Genomic DNA, 25,528 nt, shown 5'->3' on the forward strand with positions numbered 1-25,528 from the left:
ACGGTGGCACCGCCGAACAACACCTTATGTGGCGGTAAAATGTCTCCCACACAATCGTTATTGCGTCAATATCGTCTCCGGGCCTTGCACTGGCCGAAGTGCTGCGGAAATTTCACCGGGGGCTCACCTCGGTACTGCACAGCCGCTGGCTCGTGGCCCCCTAGTGTACAGAAACCCCTCGGGCGTGTCCACCCAGCCCAGAGTCAGCTCGGAGGTCCGGTCGTGAGTAATCGGTGTCCTCTCGCACTCTCATGTGCGGCGTTGCCGGGGAGACCTCAGAGCCCCGCTCGCGGCCAGAGCCGGTTTCGGGAGCTCGCCCCCCGGCCGGTGTAGATGTGCTTGGCCGCTGCGTCCCGTCTACGATTTAGCCTCACCACTGTTCCACAGCGCACTGGGACTCCGCTGCGCGCCACTTGCGGAGCACAGCTTCCCAAGATGGCGGCTCGGCCTGGTTGCGGTGGTAGTGTCGGAGTCCCGCTGCCCGCAGTCCGGCTTGATTTCACGGGACTTTCGCCTCTATGACCTCACCGCTGGTATGTCCGCTTCCACGAACCGTCCCAGCTCACTCCGCCAGCCGTTTTCCGGAGCACCGCGTCTCACCTTCCAACGCTCGGGCACTTCCGGCCGGATCTTCCCCCAGTCCCCAGCACTTCCGGTCAGGCTGCTCGGACATGGCAGTCCCTGGATCCCGCTTGCTGCGCAGGCCGCAGGAGCACCCGGCGATAACTCGACCACCCGGCAGCCGAGTGCAACCGGAGTCGCTGCTATCGATGCCGCCCGGTCCTGGGCGTCGGTAGAGGTCTGCTATTGATTGGATGGGTGCACGGATTTGTGGAGAGGCCGCTCTAACCACGTTGCTCGTCCTCCTGGCTGCAGCAATGCTCGGCTGCTAGCCACGCCCCTCGGTGGCCATGTTTTAACCTTGTTTTAGATTGCAGGTTTTGTGTTATTTGTTCTCTTTCTCTTTTTGCCTATATATTTTATTTTGCTTACTCTTAGTTTGTTGCTCATGTTTCATAGCTGGTATCCTGTTAATAGGTCTTTCATTTTCTGTGCCTTTTTTCTTTTATATTCTGTTGGACACATTGATATGTAATGATGGTGTTCCACTGTTTATTTTAGATGTTTTTTTTTATGTTAATCGTTACTTTTGTGATTCTGTGTTTTTTGATTATCCTATTTATATTGCTGTTCTTATTGTGGATTCCTTTATACTTCTATAGTATTTTCTACATTAATTGATCTTCAATAGATGCCTTTATCTATTTTTCTGTGAGTATGTAGTCTGCTTTAGATTCATGTTTATATCATTCTTTTTTGTTTTTGGCTGTATAGTTATTGTTTCTTTTTTGTTGTATTGTTCTGATTTATTATAACTTTGTCTAGAATTCTTTGTATTTTCTTTACTTTCTCTAGTTTCGGTGATATGTATTTCATATTTTTCTGTTCATTGATGACCCATCCTCTTTACTCTGATATGTTTTGATGGGAATATATCATTTGTCCTCGATAATTGCTTTGCTTATTCTTGTTGATTTGAATTTCTATTTATTGTTCTTCATTGAGTACTTCTCTGATTTATTGGTATTTAGATATAAATCAATTGTATTTTGATCTCTGTTTATGGTTTGTGAGTTATGAATTAATATAGATCTTTGATCCTTCTGATCATTTTGCTTGTTGATTTGGTTTTATAATTACTTCTTATTTGTTGATATTCCTCTATTTCTTTGTTATTGAACTATGAATCAATTGTATTATGATATCAGTTTTACGGTTTGTGTTTTATGAATTAATAGTGCTCTGATCCTTCTGATCATTTTGATGAATTTATATTTCTTCCGTTTTCTTGTTATACTTGACGTAGGATACTTCTTCTACTGTTATACATTGGGATTTAGTCCTTACTGTGCGATTGTACCTGATTTGTTTGTTCATGCTTCTCTTCTTTCTATTACTAGATATACCTTTGCTTAGCTATATTGTATAATTGCGGATCTCTCCTATCAATCTTTGCATTTCTTCTTATAGCTCTTCTAACCGTATGAGGTAATGGGCTGTTATTTCCTTTCCCTTGGTGGCCTTTCTGCTTACCTCTCCATGTTCCCCCCTCGTATGAACTTGGTCTCTTCTAGACCTCCCCTGGTGGGTTTCTTCTTCTTGTCTTCCTGTTTCCCCTTTCTGGTTTTCTTTTCTCTTTTCTATCTCCTCTTCCTTTCTTTCTTTTCCTGGATCTCCTGCTGGCGCTTATTATTTTGTGGGGTCTTTCATGCTGCTGGGTCTGTGTTGTTTTGCGTTTTTTTGTTTTTGGATTATCTTCTCTATTATCAGTGTTTAGTGAATTTTATGTTCTTTTGTTTTTTTGCCTGGGTTGAACGTATTGTCGCTTAATGTACGTGGATTGAATCATCCGGTGAAAAGGGCTAAGATTTTGGATTATTGCAAGCATCTTTCTACAGATTTAGTGTTACTACAGGAAACGAAAATATCTTACAAAGAAGCTTTATTATTGAGGAAAGAGTGGGTCCTTGATGTGATGTGCTCTGATGCCTCTGGTAAAAAAAAAAATGGAGTGATAACATTAATTTCTAAAAATTCAGGGTTATCTGTGGTTTCTGCAGAGCATGATTTGGAAGGGCGATGGCTGCTGTCCCGACTTTCTAATGGCTCTCTTGATCTTTACGTTATGAATAGATCCATTGTTCTGGCGATCGATCACCAAAAAATTGTCTGAGGTTCCTCATAAGGGTAATCTGATAGTAGGTGGAGATTTTAATCTTCCTATGGACCCGGTTTTAGAAAGACATTCTGCTTTTAAATTCCGTCCCCCTAGGGCTCACAAACAGATGATCAATAGGTGTGCCTCTGCTAATCTTCAAGACCTGTGGCGTCTACATAACCCTGCTGGGAGTGATTTTTCTTTTTTCTCTTCACCTCATTCTAGCTTTTCTCGTATTGACTATCTTTTAGTCCACTCAGCCCTTTTACAGGTTTCGTCGTCTCCTTACATTCATCCTATTCTGGTCTCGGATCATGCTGCGGTATCCTTGTCTCTCCTCAATCTTACTGACAAGAAAGAACCTCGTACCTGGAGGTTAAAAAAAGGAAATTCTGCATCATCAGACTCAGGTTGCGGCTTTGAATTAGGAGATTGATAATTATTTTTCTGATAATGAGGGGTCAGTCAGCTCTCCAATAGTTTTGTGGGATGCTTTTAAATGTACGCTTAGAGGACAAGTTATTGAACGTATGGCAAGGAGAAATGCTGATATTAAAAAAGAACTTACAGACTTAGCTGATGATATTAAGAGGCAAGAGTCTCTTTCTCGTCATTCTAAAGACAAACAATTACTACAAACCATTAAGAATTTAAAATATTCCTACAATACCATTGTCACTAAAAGAGCTCACATTGGGGTTCAAGCTCGGAAATCCAAACGCTTACTTTTGAGAAATCGCGCAGGTAAGATTTTGGCGGAGACATTAAAATTTTAGGAATCTAACCTTAGGTCATCTCAGATTTCTTGTATTACTGATAGCTCTGGTACCAAGAAATTTCAAACTAAGGAGATTCTTGAGGTTTTTCGTGACTATTATAGCAAATTGTACACTCCTCTTAATCCATCCTTATTTAATCAATGTCAACAATTTTTAAAGACGATTCCTATTCAGACTGTTTCGGATGATGACGGTGTGAAGTTGGGTGGTACGATTATTGCTGAAGAGATTATACATGCAATTAAAGCCACACGCTCGGGAAATGCTCCGGGACCTGATGGATTTCCCATCATGTTCTATAAGACTTTTCTAACTTCTGTTGTTCCTCGCCTTAAAAATGTCTTTGACACTTTTATATCATCAGGTTCGGTTTCGGGCTCTGCTGCTGATGCTACTATCGTAGTGATACCAAAAGAAGGCAAGGATCATTCGGATCCTAAGAATTTCCGCCCCATATCCCTCCTCAATATGGAGGCAAAGATCTTCGCTAAAATCTTGGCCAAACATTTGGAATCCTATATCCCACTGCTTATTCATCCATCTCAGACGGGCTTTGTTAAAGGTAGATAGGCTAGAGACAATATTCGTGCCTTTTGCCACATCATAGGGAAAGCTAAATTGTCTACTCTTCTGGCGGCTGCTCTTGCCCTTGATGCCGAGAAGGCTTTTGACAAGGTTTCCTGGCCTTTTTTGCATGCAGTGCTTTGTGCCCACAATCTTGGTGATTCTTTTGTTAATATGGTTATGTCCTTATATGCACATCCGAGAGCAAATATCAGAGTTAATGGTGCTACGTCCTAGTGTCTCTGGGTATTCCCTTAATAAAGACAAAACGGAGAGGTTTCCAATCAATGCTTACTGTTTTCCAGCTTATATGGGGAATGCTGGCTTTAAATGGCAATCAAAGCAGATTAAGTCTTTGGGGATTTGGTTTCGTAGTACTCTTTATGACACTGTAGCCTATAACGAGGCTCAAACTTTACTCAAAATTCGTCATCTTTTGGATACGTGGTCTCCTAAGCATATCTCCTGGTGGGGACGCCTTCAAACTTTGAAAATGATGATGACGCCAATTATTAATTTTTTATCTTCTATGATTCCTATTAGGCTATCTTCATCTTTTTTTCATTAAATTGATTCTCTCACCTCTAAGTTCCTCTGGAGTGATAAGAGAGCTAGAATTGCTTATAGGTCTTTGAGGAAACCCTATGATATGGGTGGCTGTAATTTCCCCGATTGGGAGAAGTATCAAGTGGCTTTTTTAGCCTCTCAGGGTGCTCTTTGGTTCTCCTCAGATACTCGCCACACGCCATCTTGGGTGTTGATTGAACGAGAACTCTCTTCCCACTTACCTTCCTCCTCTTTCTTAACTACATCCACGTTGTCTATTCCGTTTTCTCAATCCATTATCTTAGACACCATTGCAGCGGTGAAAACTATTGATAAGAAAGTCTTTACGCCAATTCATAAATGTAGGTGGTCCTCTTTATGGCGCAACTCTAAAATTGCTATCGATTCCAGTTTAATGAATTATTGGGCTAATAAAGGAGTTACGTTGGTTCATCATCCAATAATGACCCATTACCTTTTTCTTCCTTAGATCAACTGTTTTCTCTTACTAATTTGGATTGTTATAGCTTTTTAAAAATAAAAGTTGCTCTTGCTAAGCTGCGTCTTGATCCAGTTTCTCCTACTATAGCTCTATTACAGTTGTGGCTTAGATCTGGTCATGTGGCTTCTAAGATTTATACATTTTTGTCTTCCAATCCACCTGCTTCAACTACTGTTACTCAACAGAAATGGTTGCATCATTTTGATTATGATCTTACCACGCATATCTCCTCAGATACTTGGCAGTTGATTGGGAGGCTTTCTCTTCATATTAAAATTGCCCCTTCTCTAATTCAATCTAAATTCTTCTCTCTTAATCTATTGCATAGGACTCCAGCATGCTTACATTCTCTTAGTCTTAAAGATGATGATCTTTGCTGGAGTTGTGGTTTGGCTACAGGTAATTATCCTCATATGTTTTTTGAGTGCTCTTTACTCCAGCCTTTTTGGGATTTGGTCCATAAACATCTCATGTTAATTTTTAAGATTACATTTCAGCTCTCCTTTACCAAGGTTTTGTTGGGCCCATGGGCCTCACCTATACCAGTACCTTTGGACTCTTTAGATTTGCAATTACTAGACCTACTATTGACAATTGCGGTGAAGATTATCCTTATGGAATGGAAATCATTTAATTCCATCTCTTATCATACTTGGTGGGCGTGGGTATCTTTTTTACCGAGGAGCGCATACCTCGGTAGATGAGGCGGATGTATGACATTACAACGCATACTTTTACAACACCTACCTTTACATCGCAAGTTTTACAACGCATACCATTACAACGCATAATGCTTTTGGGCGCTGGATAGTGAATAATTTAATTTACTATTCCAACTCCAGTCGCCGTGGATAGTAGGGAAGGTGTTGGATAGTACATTAAACCTATTCCCTATCCTAGAGCCCCCCCAGCGCTATGCGTTGTAATGGTTTGCGTTGTAAAAGTTGCGTCGTAATGGTAGTGCGTTGTAAAAGTTTCGTTGTAAAGGATGAGGCTCATCTCTCCCCCTCTATTTCTAATGGAGTTTGGAGAGCTTTAGATGAATATATGGATTTGGCATCAAGAGGGTTGGTGGAGCAATATCCCTTTGTGGCATCTATATGATTACTGTTATTTCTTTCTTTTTGTAGCGTTGCAAGAGATCCTTCCTTCCTCCCTTCCCTATTCCCCTCACCCCCTCGTGCTTTTCTTTCTGTCTTAAGCTTTCTTTCTCTTTTTCCTTTTTTCTCCCCTTAATCAATTTTCTTTATTAAAGTGATACTTTTGACTTTTATTATGGTTCCTGGTTGTCATTCTTCTTTCTTTTTTTTTTTGCAACACCCCGATGAAATGGTTGAAGGAACTATACGAGACATATTTGCATTTGCAGCTGATATCTTGTATTTCTTTTTTGATCAATTGTATCACTTTTTTATTATATTTAACTTGTTATATGCCTCTTTGCAAAACTAATACAATTATTGAAGAAAAAAAAAAGGATGCCTACTGGGCCTATGTTCACTACAGCGAATTCCAGAATGTGACCGAGGAGTCACTTACTTCCCTCTTTTTAGACTTTAAACCTAATTTGCAATGAGAGCCTTTTTGAATTGAATTAACTCCTTAGCTGCAAAGTCTTGCTTTCTTAAATTTAACTATGGCACCTTGCCATTAAGGTCATTATTATCAAAAATTTAATAAATTGACTTCAGCAAGTACTGTATGTCTTGTTTGTCAACAGCCAGAAGAATCTCTAGTGCACTTTGTTTTTTGCTGTCCGGGCTACATTTACCCTAGGAAATCATGGATTATTCCTTTGCGTAAGCAACTTGGCTGCCGCAAATTTGAGATTGCCATACAGCTCCTCCGTGCAGAATCCCAGCAGACAGTTGTCTGTGCGCTATCCAAGTTGCTTCATTGTAGTTGGTCCATTAGACGCAAGGTGCTGGAGTGAATAAAAAGGTTAATTCATTCACCTTGCCTCTACTTACTCCAGTTTTCGATTCCTGGGTGCTTGAAATCTGATATTATTGATTTCGGAATTTAATTGATATACTTGTTTATTTAAATGGTAAATATTTTTAGTGATACATTTTAAAGGGATATCCGGTCATTAACTTTCTACGAGTAATCTTTCATAGTATTGATTACTGGTATCTTTATGGTATGATATAAGCACGGTGTGTGTTACCTTTCGGTGTCTTATTAACTTAATATATGTTCTGTACTTGTCGGACTACTTTTATGGGCGAAAAACCCAGATAAAGTATTTGATGACGATATCCCTCGCAATCACAATAATTTCAAAAATTAAAAGTTAGCTTCACAGGAAGGTCTTGTGTGGATTCCACGAAACAAAAAAAATGCAAAAGATGCGCAATTCTACGCAAAAAACACATTTTCAGAATTGTCACCTGTGTTTGTTTATTGTCCTTGCCTTAGCCGCAGGTTCATTTTCTCAACGTTTCCTACCTGTGCCAGCTTAAGATGTTGCGCAAGCGCATACAAATATTTAGGCACGCTTTTCACAGTAAAATTAGTGTTGGCGCTGCCCCAAAAACATTCGTGTTCATCGCATTTTCGCATGTGGGAAAAGCACGAAGCCCATTTACAAAATAACAGTGAACATTTCGTAAATACTGGGGTAATTGGCAATAACCATTGGTGCTGGCAAAGGGGAAGAGTACAATTGCGGTGTCCTGAAAGAAGAAAGACAAACTTGTTCATAGTACAAACCTCTGCCAATCTCATTCACATCTAATGAGGTCTAAGAACAAAAAGCAGCAGGGCTGACAAAAGCCTTCCGGCTACCCTCACATTCCAAAAGTAACAAAAACACAGATCTACACTCACTGCCCGGAGAGGGAGGGGTGCAGCCGAGCATCAACTAGGCAGCAGCCACACCTTACATCTTCAAACCTATTGCACATACTAATAAGCCCTGGCAAAGCCAAGAGATCAAGCCTATAATAATTTGATTGAATTATAACTTTTGTTTCGTATGGTAAGGTATTGCATGATTTGGCATGATATGGTATGGCCTGTCATTGTGTAGTAATACTAAAATCCGGCATTTGTAAAGCACAAACTAATCCCCTCTAAGGGTCTCAAACTACTGGGGTCCGTCAGGGAGATTAAGTGAGCTATTGCCCAGAGTCACATGATGCTGAGCTGAGCTGCCGCCAGTGCCGGGGATCGGACCGTGAGCCCTGTGCTCCGGAGTCAGCTGCTTTGCCCGCTACGCCACACCTCGCTCTATAGTATGGTATGGGCTCTCATTGTATGGTATGGCTTGTCATTGCATGGTATAGGATGGTATGGTCTGTCATTTTATAGCATAGTATGCTATGGTATAATATTTTCTATGGTATGGCCTATCGTATAGCACGGTATTGTATGTCATTGCATGGTATGGTATGGTATAGTGCGGCATATCATTGTATAGTATAGTATAGTCAGTGCTTTAAATGGGCCGGTACTGTCCGGTACAGAGTACCGGCACTTTTTTATTTTGAGAGGGAGAGTATTGGCACTTCCCAAGAGAAATGCATTGCCTTTAACAGGAGAGTACCTGCGCTTCTCAGAAACAAGCAGGTACTCTGTTACAGAGTACCTGCACTTCTGTTCATCCGTTTCAAATACAGAGTATAGTATAGTATGGCATGTTATGGAATTTTCAATGGTATGGCCAGTCATTGTATAGCATGGTACGGTATAGTATGGCTTGTCATATAGCATAGTGTGGTACAGTCGCAGCTGGTCCATACGGGGTGCAAGGGCGGCAACCTACCATCAGCAGTAAGCGGGAAGAGAGAAAAGCGGCTCTTTGCATCTCCAGGCTCCAGAACTGTAAACAGACGAGTGGACAGGTTTGTCAGTTCGTTTTGCTTTCGGTTTTGTGCTGGTGACAACGGAAGTGCGCAGAGCAGCCCAGGGCAGGGGTGCACCGGCTCCATGGATTGCGCATGTGTGAAGAGCGCTTTTCATTTCTGCCCCTTCACACATTTGCAGGTATAGACGTGCTGCCCTTTGCAGCGCAGCTTGTCTAAAAATCGATGCGTGCACGGAGGCAAAATCACCCCAGGTCATACCAGGGTCAGGATGGAGCGGGGGTGACCCAGGACTAGCCCTCAGCTCTAGCTTGATGTCTGGTACTGCCAGACCCGGTTCTAGCGGGTGGGCCGGGTGGGCCAGGCCCACCCAAACATGGCCTGGCCCACCCAAACAGGATCCTTGGCCCTCGCAGGCAGGTGAGCAAAGGCATTGGGCTCAAAGGGTGTCTGTGTGTGTGTGTGCGCCCGGGCTGAGAGAGCTTCCCGGGCGAATACACAGACACACAAACAGTTTTAAGAGATTATCGCAGCCGCACCCGAGTAATTCGCAGGTCTTTAAAAGACCATTTACATATTAATGAGGCTTTGTTTATTTTTTCACCCCTTCATCTCCACTGGCGAAAGGCGACAACGGTCACCTTTGCCTCTTATTCTGCTGTGTGGATATTTCTTTTTCAACGCAGTGCAGGAGAAACGTTTTTTATTCCTATTCACCTTTCTTGACCCCTGCAGTGGCTTATCACATCAGGCTGTGACACAAAGTTTCACTAATGGATAGGTAAGAGAATGTGTTCCTAAACTTTTTTCTTTTTAAAATCTGCACTGGCCCAGCACCACACATACTTCGTGCACTTCATTTGAACAGTTTTTATCATTATCACGGCTGATGCAGTACAACAATAAGACAATAAAAAATGCCCAGATAACACTGGTGATTAATGATTCTGCTGGAGAGCAATCATTTGTCTGTTAGTAGTTTTTAAATGCAGATGAACTGTATTTTATGTGGAAGCTCAGTGGGTTACTGCCTTTGTCACAGAGATCCATGTGTTACTTGCAGTTCAGAAGTTACAATCCTAACATAGGACAGTGACCAATGAATTGTCACCAAAGAGCTGCATACAAACATGAATGGTATAGTTAGAGCTTCACTTTTTTTTGTGATCTAATTAGAACTCCAGTCTTTCATTATTCTAATGTTGCCAACATGAGTATGTTTGGGCAGATATACATTTTTATCAGTAAAGCTGACCCCCATGGAATACTCTTTAAATCCTAAGGTTGTGTTTCAACAGACCAAACCCTCTGAAAATATACTGCCCACCAGTAGGTATGACGTGTGATTCCTACACCTTGTAATCCTCATTGGCTTACGTGACATTTCCTGGAGACTGATTTACATACTTGTATGATTCATTGTCTCTATAATGTGTGTGTGATGTAAAGTACTGACACACACTACACTGATATGAGTAGCGCTATACAACAAATGAAATGCATATGAGAGAGGGGCTACGTAAAGATGAGGGGCAATGTTGGAGGGTGGCAGTGAGGGAATCCGAGTAGGAGGTAGTGGGAGGGGCTATGGAGCGATGAGGGGCACTGTTGGAGGGTGGCAGTGAGGGAATCCGAGTAGGAGGTAGTGGGAGGGGCTTCGGAGTGATGAGGGGCACTGGTGGAGGGTGGCAGTGAGGGAATCCGAGGAAGAGGTCAATAGGGGGAGGGGGAGCTAGAGAGAGATGAGGGGCACTGGTGGAGGGTGGCAGTGAGGGAATCCAATGAGGAGGTCAATAGGAGGGGCCATGGAGGGATGAGGGGCACTGGTGGAGGGTGGCAGTGAGGAAGTCAGAGGAAGAGGTCATGGGGTAGAGGGGGTGCTAGGGAGAGATAAGGGGCACTGGTAGAGGTGGTAGTGAGGGAGTCTGAGGAGGAGGTCATGGTGGGAGGGGCTACAGAGAGATGAGGGACACTGGTGGAGGGTGGCAGTGAGGTAGTCCGAGGAGGAGGTCAATAGGGGGAGGGGCTATGGAGCGATGAGGGGCACGGTTGGAGGGTGGAAGTGAGGGAATCCAATGAGGTCATTGGGTGGTGGGGGGAGCTAGGGAGTGATAAGGGTAGCTGGGGAGGGTGGTAGTAAAGGTATTTATGGAGAAACAGGTTATTGGTGTAGTGCCAAAAAATACTTTTGCATCAGCGTCCGCCTCCCCCCCTGTCATGGTCTTTCTGTTTATTTAATTAGCATTCGGGTTACAAGGGCTACTGTGGAACATACTTTAAAAGTCCATGCTAATTATATTTACCGCTATATTCAATGTTTTAAGTTTGAAGGTAATTTTACTAATGTTTTTACCAGGGAAAAATGAAAGTGGAGCCAATGATGCCTGATATGGGGCTGGGGACAGCTGTGAGGTAAGGTGCACTGGAGAGGAGTAGTGGATAATCAAGCCTGTAAGGGAGTGTGTTGCAAAGTCAGGGGTCAGGTGGCGGTAGTAATGAAGAGGGATTCTCCCTGAAGGGTCACACAGAGGGAGCCCGAGAAGTGTCAATTGCCTGATACTCCCACCTCAGAAACCTCCCCTTCTCATCAAAGGAACATTACATGGAAAAAACACTTTTTGAGAGTGATAATATTTAGGAAGAGACTTGGAAAAGAGTGCGTTTTACTGGGCCTTGTAAGACTAAGAAGAGATTCAGGAGGGCCCTGACGCAGGCCTGCCCAGACATATATGCGACAATTCGAGACCGCAGTGGCCCACCCAAATGCAGCCTTGGCCCACCCAAATTAAAATTCCTGGAACCGGGCCTGGGTACTGCTGTGACTATAAGGCTCATGGGGCAGCAATAAAAAGCTGAATGGAGCCAACCAAGACGTGCAGAAACACGCAGGTAAGTAAACTATGATAGGATCTTTGCAGAGCGGAATTCCACTAGAACAGGCACAGGGCCTACCAAGATTCAACACTGCCTTAGAATGAAGCCTGGCACAATCCCCCAATGTTGCCTGCAGTATTGATTCCTTTTGGAGCGTGTACTATACGTTTCTTATACATGACAGTCGCACAGTCTATGCACGTTTTATACAGATCTTCTGTAACCATTGTTAACATGACCTGTCTTTTGACCGCGTCACTTAGCGGCGACTCCTGGCATCTCTGATAGCGATAGCGGTGTCCGCCGTGCTTCCCTCCTGCTCTGCCTGTCTTTGTTTGCTTTAATCATCAGAGAGTGGGAAAGCTGGAATTGGGAATGAAATTACTCCAGAAACCCATAAATTGGGGGGCATGTGTGTCAGAGGAAAGGGGTGTTAAGTCATGGGGGCTGGAGCTTGAAAAGCAGAGTCTGATAGTCAATGTACACATTTATTTCAAAATAAATCTACTGCAATGAAATTGGCAGCAAGCACAAATGTGACAGTAAATCGGTCCTAGATTAATCAATTGGTCACAAAATGGCAGCATATTAAAAAATCTACAGAGTTAAGATAATTGATGCAGAGATCTGTCTGCCCAGCAATTTTGAGGAGTTATAATAGCGTTAAGACAACTCTATGAATAACACAGGTCTGGGGGAGTTTTTTTCTCAGTGAATATAAATGTATATGTGAGTATATTATATATATATATATATATATATATATATATATATATATATATATATATGTATACACATACATACATATATTGTATGAAACATAGAAACAATATTCAGTCTTTCTTCACCACCAAACAACCATGTATTTGTTTGCAAGTGGTATATTCAAAATATAAATATATATATATATGTAATGCTCGAAGTATTCCTGTACATTTTTTAAATAAATTATAGATTAATTTCATACACACACACAAATGGATTAAATACAATGTAGTCGGGTGTTGAAGAAAGATCAAGTATTGTTTCAATGTTTATGGTTGCCTTATTTTTAAAGGAAATGGGACACTTGTAACATCTGTCTTTGACAAATACAGTTTTGTTTGTAACGAGTTGCCACAAATAAAACATTTTCTCTGCAGACCCTTGAGTGGGGTCTTTGTTTGTGGCCTTCCGCTTAGTGTACGAGCGCATACGCTGGATAATTTGCAGCCAGACTTGCACCGCCAACGATATATATGCTCGTACCCTCTTGAGTGCTGCGTTTTTTTTGAGGATCTAAAGGAAACTTTGAGCGTAATATAAATATTATATATATTATTGTAATTGCATTTATAGAGCGCTTACTACCCCGGACAAGCTGTTGAAGCACCTTTTCAGTAATATATATATATATATATATATATATATATATATATATATATATATATATATATATATATAGCAGAAAAGCAAAAACTCCTCTGCAGTTACATTTATAAACTAAACTAAAAGAAGAATGTGTTTCTATGTCTAATAACGATGCCTTTATTTAAATAAGTATGCACTGAGTCTTGCAAAGGATACTTTCAGTTATCTCAATTATTTTGCCTAATTTCGTGCAGATTAATAAAGAGGGCTTAGTTAGTAGTGGGCGAAAATGTGTCCAACACAAATCTTTATGTTAATTTTAGCTCTCCACTACAGTTCAAACTGCTAAACAGAATTATAGCAAATCTGTCAGGAAGGAAGGGGTCCGTGCACCCAAGACTGCTTTTATGATTTGTTGTAAATCTGTTCAGTGCCTCATGTAAGGCTGTATTTTGGTCCCTCTGTTGTTCATTGTATATGTTGTCAATATTGGACCAGCCGGGGGAGGAGCCAAGCTCGCGTCCGAGATGGCCGCGTTTTAGCTCGGCTCCGTTCACTCTCCTGTCTGCAACAAATATCCTGTACTTTATCCTGCCCCGGGAAGTATTCCACGATGTGCAGTGGAACGACGATAACTCACAGGCACTTACCGTTTGCTCCGGTGATTCCTGGGTGTCACGGATCCTGAGTTACGCCCCTGTCTGCTTCGGGGCCTCCGGAGCAGCCGGGCCTGGCAATCCTTGGCGGTGCCCGGGCTGGACGGGGCGCGGTGGCCGGCCCTTGGTGGTGGTGTGGAGTCGGTCGGAGGGGCCGATGTGCTAATAGACCGATTGCGGCCTCCCGGGCCTGGTCCGGCGGTCCTGCGGCCTGGTGTTGGGGAGCTGACTTCCATGGACGGGGTTAACCTTACATCTGGCTCGTCTCCCCTTTGTTCTCCGGCCCGGCCATTTTGAGTTCCTCCGCCCGAACTCGGAGAACGGTGCCGGCGGCGTGTGGGGTGCCGGCGCATCGCCTTCTTCTGGTGGCTCCCCTTCCTGCCCTGGTGGCACCTCCGCTGGTGGTTGCCGGTATCCTGTTTTGCCCCGCTGATATCCGGGCGGGGGTCGGTGTTCGCAGCGGCCCCGCCGGGCTTCTAAGATGGCGGCCGGCCCCGTGACTCTCGGCCTTGCGGGGACCGGCGATGCGGGTCCGCCGCGCGGCACGTTTGCTGAATACTGTAAAGGTGAGCCTACGCTTGGCGACATCCTCGCCGCCCTGCGCTCCTGGGGGGCACCCATGACCGCACCGACCGCTATCCTGGAGAGGGGTCCCTTTGTTGGGCCTGCCGGACCCCCCTCGGTTTGTGCGGCTTCATCTCTGTTGTGTGCTGCTGGAACTTTCCTTGGGGTCGTGGACCTGGAGGCTGCTGTTGGTGTGGATGTACGGGGGTCCGCTGCCCTTCCTCGTCCTGTGCCTCCTTCTACTCCGGAGGTTCCCCGGCTGGATCCCGTCTGGACCGACCTCGATGGGTCTCTTTCCTCTTTTGCCTCCCATGGCCGAACGAAGATCCTGTGACGGCGCCGCTGGACCGGCTTTCTCCGTATTCTCATCGGAACTTTGCCTGCTTTGCCTGAAGTGGTTACTGTACTTTCTGGATCATCTGGGTCGCGATCGCTATAACTTGAGTGTATTTTTGATTCGACTCCCTGTTATTCACCTCCGGTTCCATGTGATCTGGTTCCTGGTGCGTTGGACGACTACAGTTTGCGAAAAACGAGGACAGGGTTGAGCTGATCTTGCCTCTGTGGACTGTTATTTTGTGGTATGGTTGGGTGATCCGTACATAATTGTATGATTATGTTTGATACGTCTTTACGTTCCTGGAGCTTATCCGTGTGTTTACTATCTTCCAGTGGGCTTTGAGTATTTTCGGGCGGGGGGGTGGGAGCTGAAGGGGTTTTGATTCTGTGGCTCCTCTCCCGCTGTTTTTCCCTGTTTTTCCTCCCCCCCCCTTTTTAATCTAAGTGATTCTTTCTTTCTTTTACTTCTCTATATTTCGGGTTCTAATTAGGGCGACAGGCACGCTGCTGGGGGGTAGGCCATAGCCTTCTGCAGGGGTGCAGGGTGGGCTGTGCGGGGTGGTGGGGGGGTCTGTTTATTGTATCTTTCCCTGTTCCTCTTTTTGGTTCTATGGCTCTTATGTATCCCCTAATTTCGTGGCGCGGTGTCGGCGCGTAGCCCCCCGGGGTGTTTGTGCTGGCATGGCCCTTTTGGTAAGTCTGCTGTTACGGTTTACTACGCATTCATTTCTCCTTTTGCCACTAGTTCCATGTGCCGAATTAGTATTGGGTGCTTGTTAGCCGTGGGGGGCGTGCGCTGACACTGTGCCCTCACTTTCCCCCTCCTTTTTTTGATGTCCTCTTCCTCCCCTTTTTTTTCCCTTTCCCCCCCCCATTTTCTTTTCCTCCCTTGGGTTGTTGTAACGGAGGGCTTTTAGTTTTGTAAGCATATTTTTCGCTGTTTTATTATTATGTGCCCTGGTAGTGGTGGGTGGGTGCTGAGCAGCGATTGTGATTGTTCTTGATGTGGGACTCACGTTCTGCCTTTGCCAAAATGTACTGTTCTTTTGGTCTTTTCCTGTATTCGAGACTTCAGCTTGCTCACGGCCCACCACGGCCCTCTGGACTTTACAGATTGTCATTATCCTGTGATACCCTTTTTTCTATTATAAAATTAACCTACTTTTATCCTGTCCGTGTTGGCGACTCAAGACTTGTTGCCTTTGCCTTTCATATGAGCTATTTAGAAATCCTGTTGTCTCTCCTGTATTGCCTCGTATATCTCTTTATTGTGGTGGCCGGCCCGGTGGGTTGTAGGCCCGTATCTGTGAGCGCCTTCTGTACAATAAAGGTTTAAAAAAAAAAAAAAAAAAAAATATTGGACCAGCCACCACAAATCCTTGAGCTTGTCCTCCAAAACAGAACAGCCTGCATATGCCCATCATGCAATATGCAGACAACACAGTTGTACTGGACTAAACTAGTGTTGGACTACAGCATATAATAAAAGGTCTCTGGAGCATAGTCCTGCCTTCATAAACCGGAGGTCAGTTACAGTAAGACCAAGTTTGTAGTGTTTGTATGTTCTCCAAATTCCATCTACAGGTGGTCATTCTATGATAAGATTTTACAAAGGACTGAAATGTATAATTAATCTGGGGATCCTTTTCCAATCGAAAGGATCAATGAATATACATATTCTATTCTTGAAAAATAAAGTTGCGACCTTAAGTTTGCATTTCAGAAACTATCTAGAAACCTACCAAGACCATCAATGATACCACTACTACAAGAGATGAGAGATAAATGTCTTCCAACAATCACTCCGGGTTGGAAGCATTGCCAGGGCAATTTAAAATTTGGTTGAACAAAACACAATGCACCCTCTATATATTTACCTTTTGACTGCTGGGACCAGCAAGCAAGGAGCAAATCTGTTCTGAAGTCAAGCTACAGCAACAATCGTTGCCTCACAGTGCTACCATACTTAGATATGGGGTTAAAATTAAACTAACTAAAAGTCATCCGAACACATACTTAGGTGGGAATTTGACTCATCCACCTATATAAATGCAATCCCCTTAGATAACATAGTCAATAGTCAGTTCTTTGTTACATTTAGTCACCTTGGGATCAATACCTTCGTATCAATGTTCTGAAACAATCTTGAAAGAATATACTAATCGTAGATCAATAGCAATTGATATACCCATCTTTTTTAAAAAAAAAGCCTTACCGTAGGTTAGTTTTATCAAGCTGTGGCACCATACAACCCAGGCTTACCATTAACTTGCTATATCATGTGATCTGAAAATACTATCTTTGCTTTAGCTTCAGACAGTCTGATCTGGGACCAATCTCATAATCATGGTAACGCAAGAGACAAAGTCCTCCTTGCAGTTTCCGCAGCTATAGATTAAAAAACTTGACTCACATTATGTGCTGCGCCCACAGTCTCTCAATAAGCGTAAGAAACGTATAGCTCCTGATTTTTGCGTTTAGGTCTTCAAACCTGTAAAGACACAATCAGCATTTCCTTTATCCATTTAGATAGTCCCTACTAAGAGGCTTTGTGAAACTGATCAACACTATAGCTGATAGTCGTTAAGCTTGGGTCTTGCAGCTATTACAGTCTATCAAGTTCTGCCCCAAATAAATGTTTTGTTAAGAGAAAATACTCTGTCTCAATTTGCACAATAGTATTTATTTTTAACTTTTGTTTTCAGCACATTGATATGGTTTAAATGATCAGTAACATTCGTCATCGAAACCTGTTCAGTAGTTTGAAAGAAATGTAGAGCTTTATAAAGTGGGAAAATGAGAAACATTTGGTTGAATGAGTTAGAAATAGATTTATTTGAATCATTAGTTGCAAAAAACTATTTGAAATCAGTTTTTAAGGGGAGGAGAAGCAGGTAAGAGGCACAGCAGCAGCTATCGCCAGACTGGAATTCAAACTATGCAGGAAAAAGGCGAGATGCCAAACCTTCTCCTGCTGTGCTCCAAATGTGTAGAACTCCCTCCAAGTTCAGCACCGCCTGGTCATTCCTTCCCGACTCATGGAAAGAACTGAAGACTCACCTCTTCAAGCAATACCTTCTTGCTGTATTAATCACCCGGCTGCCAAACCCACCTAAAGAGATACACTAGTAAAGTCACACTATGTCCTGTAGCCCTGAAGTCTGCCATGTTTATCCTCGTTTCCCGCATCACTCCTCTAATAAAGTTCTCATGTCTCCTCCACCCCGCTATTCTAAAGTCTTGAAAGTAATATACACTGAGGGGTTGAGGCAATAAGTTACCACACTTGTCAAATTGTATCGGGCAGAGTTTGGGAGTTCTCCAGTTGTGCACAGAACCTGAAGTGCAGCCCCTCTCTACTCCAAATTGAAAACCGCTTCCAAAATTTGCATCCGTTAGTGGTGGTTCAGCACTCACAGTGTTAATTAGATTGAATGGCTCATATGAATTCGGCACACATCTCATTTCACTTATAACAGTAATTTTCATCAAAACGTAGCACATGATCAACACATGAATAAAAAAAAGGTCTGTATTAATTTATTCTTTATTCATTTTCTTCTTAAAAGCATGCCCATTGAACAGTGGTCAAAACATCCAACGCGTTTCGTCCTACACAGACTTCTTCAGGGCTCAAATGTTAGTGTAACAATCCCTAGGTCATGAGAGACTAATATTGTGTAGTTGGGCCAAATTATTATCCTTCCATTCAGTACAAAGATAGAGTTCATGTTTTCAATATATGAAATATTGTGCTTGGGGTCTGTTTGCTATGGAGAAAGTCTTTCCCTTATCCGCAAATTCCATCTCCCTCCGCAGCTCTTTGCAATCTTGAAAGGCCTTTTCCTCTCTACTGCAATCACACTCTCTCTACCATCTTCTTCACCATTCATCACCCACCTACATGCCCCATCACGGAGTGCAGTGCACCATGAGCTCACCCTTGCCCCTCTCTCACATTCACTCTAAAACTCTCTTTTTCACCCCTTTGTTACGTTGGGTCCAGGCTTTCACTATATAAATCACATAATACATGAATATGACCCGGATTGGTCAGGATCACTGAACAATTCTTGGATCTCCAATTTCAGTTTGAGAATGGCAAAGCAGATGATTTGATGAAAGCAAGTGAGATACTAAAATGGGAGCATAATTATAAAGTTCTGCAATCACCAGAACAAATTAAAGAACCACGTTCTAGAAAGAAAACTTGGGGAACCAAGTGAGGGAACCACACATCAACAAGGGGGTGGGGGAGAGCAATGAAAGCACAGCACCAGCCTGTGAGATTTTGGGAATCAATAAGGGGGTCTCAAACAATTCCGCACCAAGGCCAGTTCTTGAAGCAAAATTAAAGTTTGAGGAATCCCAAATAAACCTTAAGCAGAAAATTAAGGGTTCCAGACCTTAAAATATTTTACAAAAAACAATATTATAATAAAACCTCAAATATTTATTATGAAGAGGTTGGTGGCTAAAACTAATTAAAAACTTAAATAAAAAATAATAGTATGTTTGCTGATCTGAGCATGTCCTGCTTCAATGACATAAATGAGCAACTTCAATATGGAGTTGTTATTGGACGCTACAGGAGAACTGGATGTTTACATCTAAAAACACAGAAGACAGCATTTTATCAAACTACTCCTCTTCAGGTACAGACCTTTTTCACACTTGCCCCTTCGTTACTCTATTATACCAAAATCCCTTGATTGGGTGTACCGAAATATCCTCTTCTTCACTTGCTGCAGCTTCAGAATGCTACCGCCTAATTATGAACAGCACTAGGGCCACATGTGCCTGCAAATGTCTCTACTAGCTGCCAACCTCAGAAATAACTAAAACATGTGTTAGTGCACCCCGACATCAATGTGAAGGGACAACAGTGAAAACTGTGGTTGCACCATCACCCTAAAGCGGTTTCAAGCGTCCCTTCAAATGTTCAACTGTAAGGTATAAGATTGTATGCGTTGGTATCCAGTCAATCTTCGTGCTTGCTGCAAAAGCCTGGAATCCACTTCTTTGGACATATAGAAGACAGAGCAAGGGTTCCAGAACTCCATGGAAAATATAGTTTCCTGTTTTGGTGCTCCTCCTTCCCTAGCAACAGGGCCAATCTTCAGGTCTTTTGCAGAAATATGAACCACCTAGTGGGGGTCTGTAAAGCAGCTGCCTACTAGAGCCGGCATGAGCAGAGGACTACAATAGTTTCAGGAAATAATTGAAGCCTTACCATTTCAGATTACCACTTGATTTGATCGCCAATTCTCTCTCACTTTCTATATAAAGGCCTTGGATGTTTCATCGAGGGCCTGAAAGCCATACTATAGCAACTGCGGTGCTCTATAAATATGCTATAACACAACACAACCTGTTACAATAAAGCAATCAAAGAAATGAGAAATGCCTACCAGAGCCCTCTGGGATGCATATGCTGACGTCTCCGACGAACCAGCGGTGACAGGGGAATTCAGAGATGTGTCCACCTGGACAAGTCACACTCACATGGCGGCAGAACCAGTTATCTTCCACCCAGTACCGCTGCTTCTCCAGCAGCACAAACTGCAGCGGGCCAAGATCTTGTTCACACTCCACCTCATAATCATCCACCTGAAGAGACAAAAAGGTTCCTTACTTCTCCTGTTGGGGTTTGAAATGGACACTGAGAAGCTAATAGACAATTCCCCAAACACCCTCACTACACTCAGGACTAAATGGGAGGGATCAGATCAGAATACGCTTTAATCAATTTAGAAAAATATTAAACCATAAAAGCACAATACATGTTAAAAAGACATACATTACATCAAGATATATAGATTAAAAAAAGACTCAGACAGTTTAAGAAAGAGGGGGGTCATCCATTGACCATTGTCATCTAGTGTCCAACCACCCCTTTCAGATATTTGGCAATATGATCAGTCACTAGTCCGTCATTCAAATATTGCAGCTTTAGGAACGCAGGTCGGCATTGTCTCAGGCCATACCTCTTTAAAATAGGTAAAATCCATTTTTTCCTGGGCATAGAGTAAAATTTACAAAAAAACATAACATGAATTGTCGACTGAGCGGAGATGTTATCGCACGGACATAAACATAAAGAGCGAGACCAATCGTTAAGCTTTGGAAAAGTGACCCTGAGATGAAAAAGGAGTAAACGGGTCAATAACGGCCTATCATAAGCTCCTGTGGTATTTATTAGGTATGGTTGTATTCCTGAGTGAGTCAGAAGTAGTTGGCGTGCTCTCACTGACGGTTTTGCAATATTACTAGCTAAATTAATAGATTCCAGGTGATCTAGACATAATGATTTTAAATTATTTCTAGTAACATTTGTTCAAACTGTCCGGGTTGGAAAAATACTCGGGGTGTCCTAAATCCTCTAGAATAGGAGAGAGATATTGGGGACCGCGATGACCGGGAGTGGGAAGAGGCGTTAGGAGCCTTTCAAGAGGTTGCCATAAATACAGGGTTTTGGTTGATCTACTTCGGTATTTTGCACCATTTGTACTACTCTTGCACACCAATACGGGCCATGGGGTGCTGTCAAACGGATCGCCTTTGCGGCTGTGGTGAAAGGAGCACCTTTTCCCTATTATATGGTCATGTCCAATGTGCAAATCTTTTGGAAAGAACTACAGAGAATTATGGGAGTGGTCACAATGGTGGCGCTCCCAGACACAGCGTAAACATGTTTCCGCACATTTGGGGAGAGACACTACGTTGTGGCTTTCACTAGGTCTTGTGGTCGCAAAACGAAACATTGCACGTTTATGTAGGGCTGGAGAAACCCCGACTTGGTGGAGTGGGAACAGGACATGGATTGATGTATGACAAATGAAAAATCTATTTTGGGAGGGGATGTTCACGTAAATGGGAGCGAGTCTGGGCCAAATGGCGCTCCCATAGAGGCTTAACCCCTTTAGTGCTGCCGTCGGCCAACGGTCGTCGCGAGCACTACCTTGCCAGTGCTGCGCACGTCCGTTGGCCGATGCGGCCGCACCCTTTTCTTCGAACGTTCAGCACTGGCGCTGAACGTTCGAAGCAGCAAACGGGTTAAACACTGAATCGAGCTTGAACCGCGAGGGTCTCGATCAGGGCTCCCCCTACCATTGGGGAAAAATCGTACATGGCGTGGACCTCACTAAATTTCTTACTGTATATATATTACCTGAAAGGGGCCTCCCCCTAGTAATGGTGCACATAAATATTATATGATGTACTGCTGCTAATTCTTTGTTGTTTTTGAAAATGCAACAAAAAGATTGTTTAAAATAAAAAAAAAAAAAAAGAAATGGACACAGACACAGGGAAGAGGCAACATCAATGGTGTATATGCGTTCGGGCATGTCTACCCTCCCTGTGTCGCTCTCTATCATGTAAGGGTGGAAGGAGGATTTTTGGTACACTATGTGAAGATAATTTTTGCCGCCTGGTGAGTTCTACACTCTTGCGTGCACCTTCGCCTCCTCCCAGGTGCATGTGTCACACCCTTACTTTTTCTCCACCAGCACAATGTTGCCCGAGGCATCCTTGAGCTGCTCATAAAACGAATGACGTGGTGTCTGGGAAACATCCAATTACGGAAGTATTGTGACATTTTGGAAACAAATTACCACACCAAAGAGTAACTAAAGGAAGAACAAGTTTTAGAACATGTAGCAATCTTAACTAAACCGCACTGTAATAATTTAAATGACTTAGTGGTGCCCTTCTGTCAAATAAAAAGTAGATAATATAGAGTACCTCGTACCCTGAAAGCATGTGGGAGTGTGCTGTTATTGGGGGGTTACTTAAATGTGAAAGAGAGTATTTCACAAAAACATAGGAGGTTCTAGGATGCAACCAGTCCTGTGCAAAATGTATTAAGCAGGTTGCTCTATTGGGGTTTCAAAAGGGGGTGGTGATGGACGGAGCTTCTGAATCAAACACTCACACCCAGTCAAAAGATCTGGGTTTAATCCATCAGCGTTCTTTAGCCCACTCTGACACCCCAGTTCAGACATGGCTATATGCAAGTCAGTCTGACCCTGTGCCTCATGGGAACAGTCCAGCCCGAACTGCCAAGCCAGGTCTTCCCTGGACTGGAAACAAGCTTCCGAGCACCGGTTTCTGGCATTCCAGCCGTCTTCAGCCCGGCTTGCTTGAATCCAGTGGCAAAGTGAGCAAGGGACTCACGTCTGAGCATACCCTGCCACACTTATGGCGGCCAAAAGCGGTACAAAAGGGGGTGGTGATGGACGGAGCATCTGAATCAATCAAACACCCACACCCAGTCAAAAGATCTATGGCCATGTCTGAACTGGGGTGGCGGAGTGAGCTAAAGGTGATGGATTAAACCCAGATCAGTTGACTGGGGGTGAGTGTTTGTATTGTCAGCGCTCCGTCCATCACCACCTTTGGTTTTTCTCTATTGGGGTTTCGGCAGTAGAAAACGGGCATACAACGAGCTACTTAAAACAAGGCGATAAAATGGCACCTTTCATAGAGAGAAATTTATAAAGTCTTAAGACAATAAAGAAGCCGAGGAAAAAAACAAATTATTTTCCCTCCTCTCTGAAAGATGTATACTTGCTGGCATAACTGCACCTGGAAAGTTGCACCAGGTGGCAGTTTTCTGGCACACTTCCGGGAATTTTGTGTGGCATCTCCTGTGCCCGTGAGGCATTCTGAATTACTTAAATTTAAGCGAAGGGAGAAGCTCTTTTTCGGAGGGGAAAAAGTTGTCTCTGTGGAGAACGGCTTTCTCCCGTACTCCCACCAAATGTGGGGGTGATGCGTTGACTTTACGACCGTTTCTAAGGTGGGTCAAAATCTGAGAATGCCTACATGTTTGTTGTGAGCATTCCCAAACTTGTAGGGCAAACCACGGCTTTCAAAGCCGCCTTCTCACCCATAAAGTGAGACTTGGACTGCGGATTTCCCCAGAGGCGTAGAGGTGGAGAAATAAGCAATAGTAAATTCATTTACACAGGTCGGTAATCGATTTTTCAAACCTGACAGGCATAAATGGAGGTATTTTCAGACGTAAACGTTTACGGCAGAACATTCCTTTGTGGTTAGAGCCCCTGTGCCTCGCGCAGGCTGGTCACGACCTACAGGTCCGACTTGTTCAGCCAAGGGAAGCAAACAGCACACATTCCCTCCCGCCTTTTCTGAATCTGTGCATGTGTGTGCAAGTCTAGACAAAAGTCAGAAAAGTCTGCCCAGGGTCATGCTGAAACTTGGCAGGGGGAAAATAGCACCACAACAGGCGGCAAAAGTAACCAGAAAGAATCCGTCTGGTCAATATTTAACCAGCCTGCCAAGTATTTTTAGGCCAAGTCCGGTTAGAAAAAAAAACTGGGATGATTAGCAAATGCCAGCATTTTTACCCATTTTAAATCTAACTTAAAACAATAAATCGAAGAACAAATTGATAAGAAATTATGATCATGCTACATAAACTGTTGGGGAATTATGTTTAAAGCTCAGAGGGGCCCGGATTGCCATGTTAAAAACAAAGACAGAAGCTTTTACGCAAAGTCAGTTACAGTACTAGCCCCACGCTGCTCCAGGTTATCCTGCAGGGCATTTATTTTGAGGGGTTGCCCCCGAGCCATAATAATATGAAGGTAGGTTTTAGGAGACAGGCTCTGAACTTTTAAACACAGCTGTCGACTAATCTAGCTTGCAATGTGCGGTGCATATGTACAACCATTTGCAGGGCTGGTGGGACAGTGTCTGCTTCCTTCTAATCTTTTCTTCCAACCAGCTACTTGTCCCACCCTTATTTTATCAGTAGACATTAGCTCAACTATGTAGGATCAAAAGAATGGAGAAAGCGGAGATTCCACTTGCATGTGGAGCTGTGCACACTGTTATCATGACCACAATGGTCTCATACTTATGTCTTCATCCTTTTATGTCAAAAATTTCCAAACTCTCTCTGAAATTTACTACAACTATGTAGGCCCAGTGCTCTGAAGTGTCTGTGGGAATTTAAGCATTATTGAACACTTTTAAGTAAAGGTATTAGCAGCCTCAAAGTCTAGAAAAGTGATATTTTGATTGCGACGCAGACGCGTATAATATATATATATATATATATATATACATACATATACACACACATACACACACACATATACATATACATATACATATACACAAGAATGTGCTTGAAGACTGACATTTAAGTTGAAATTCCACAGTTTGTGTGTATTGACCCCAGTGTGAGGCTGCTTTTACTCTGTCTCCATGCCTTTTAACTTTGGTGTTTGGGATCGTGACATCAGCAGCTTGGCAGGTGTTAATGTTATATGTACCAACTAGAAACGCGACCAATCGCAATTTACCCATATGTTCAATGTTATATGTGCGCAAGCCTGTAGGGCAGACAAGCGTAGACCGGAAAACCAACCGCTCGTCTACGTTCGAACAACTGAACACAGCAAGAAGCATGCCCCAATGTGAATGTTCGCGAAACCGGATATGTGTTATATGTCAAACCGTATTTTGTAATGTGTAAAAATACCAATTAAATTTAATATTTTTAAACTTATTACGCAGCACAAGGTTAAAGGTCTTCAACTGGAGGTTGTGTTATGCACTGGTGATGAGAACTCCGTGACAGTGGCTGTTTTTCATTTGGCAATTTAAGTGGGGCAGCATGTTCTTTTAATGTATTCAACATATTTTATGTTTCACAATTTCGTAACACAGGATGAGAAATTTGGTGGCGCACTTTATATGCTAGTAATGTACCAATTACGGCAGGTTAGTTACATTTTGAGCATACTTAATCACTCGCCCATTCAACTTAGAATAATGGGACTCCATGCCAA

The 25,528-nt window shown here is 43.2% G+C and overlaps 1 protein-coding gene across 1 annotated transcript in view; it reads right to left on the reverse strand.

Moving 5' to 3' along the window:
- The window catches only part of LOC144799672 (polyunsaturated fatty acid lipoxygenase ALOX12-like), a 219,430-nt gene that overhangs the window by 162,563 nt on the left and 31,339 nt on the right, over window positions 1-25,528 (reverse strand). The window contains exon 2 of the mRNA XM_078671144.1: window positions 20,114-20,312. Coding sequence (XP_078527270.1) covers window positions 20,114-20,312 — 199 coding nt within the window. The remainder of the gene's footprint in view (window positions 1-20,113; window positions 20,313-25,528) is intronic.

This window comes from Lissotriton helveticus, chromosome 12 (assembly GCF_964261635.1).
Source record: "Lissotriton helveticus chromosome 12, aLisHel1.1, whole genome shotgun sequence".
Lineage (NCBI taxonomy): Eukaryota > Metazoa > Chordata > Amphibia > Caudata > Salamandridae > Lissotriton > Lissotriton helveticus.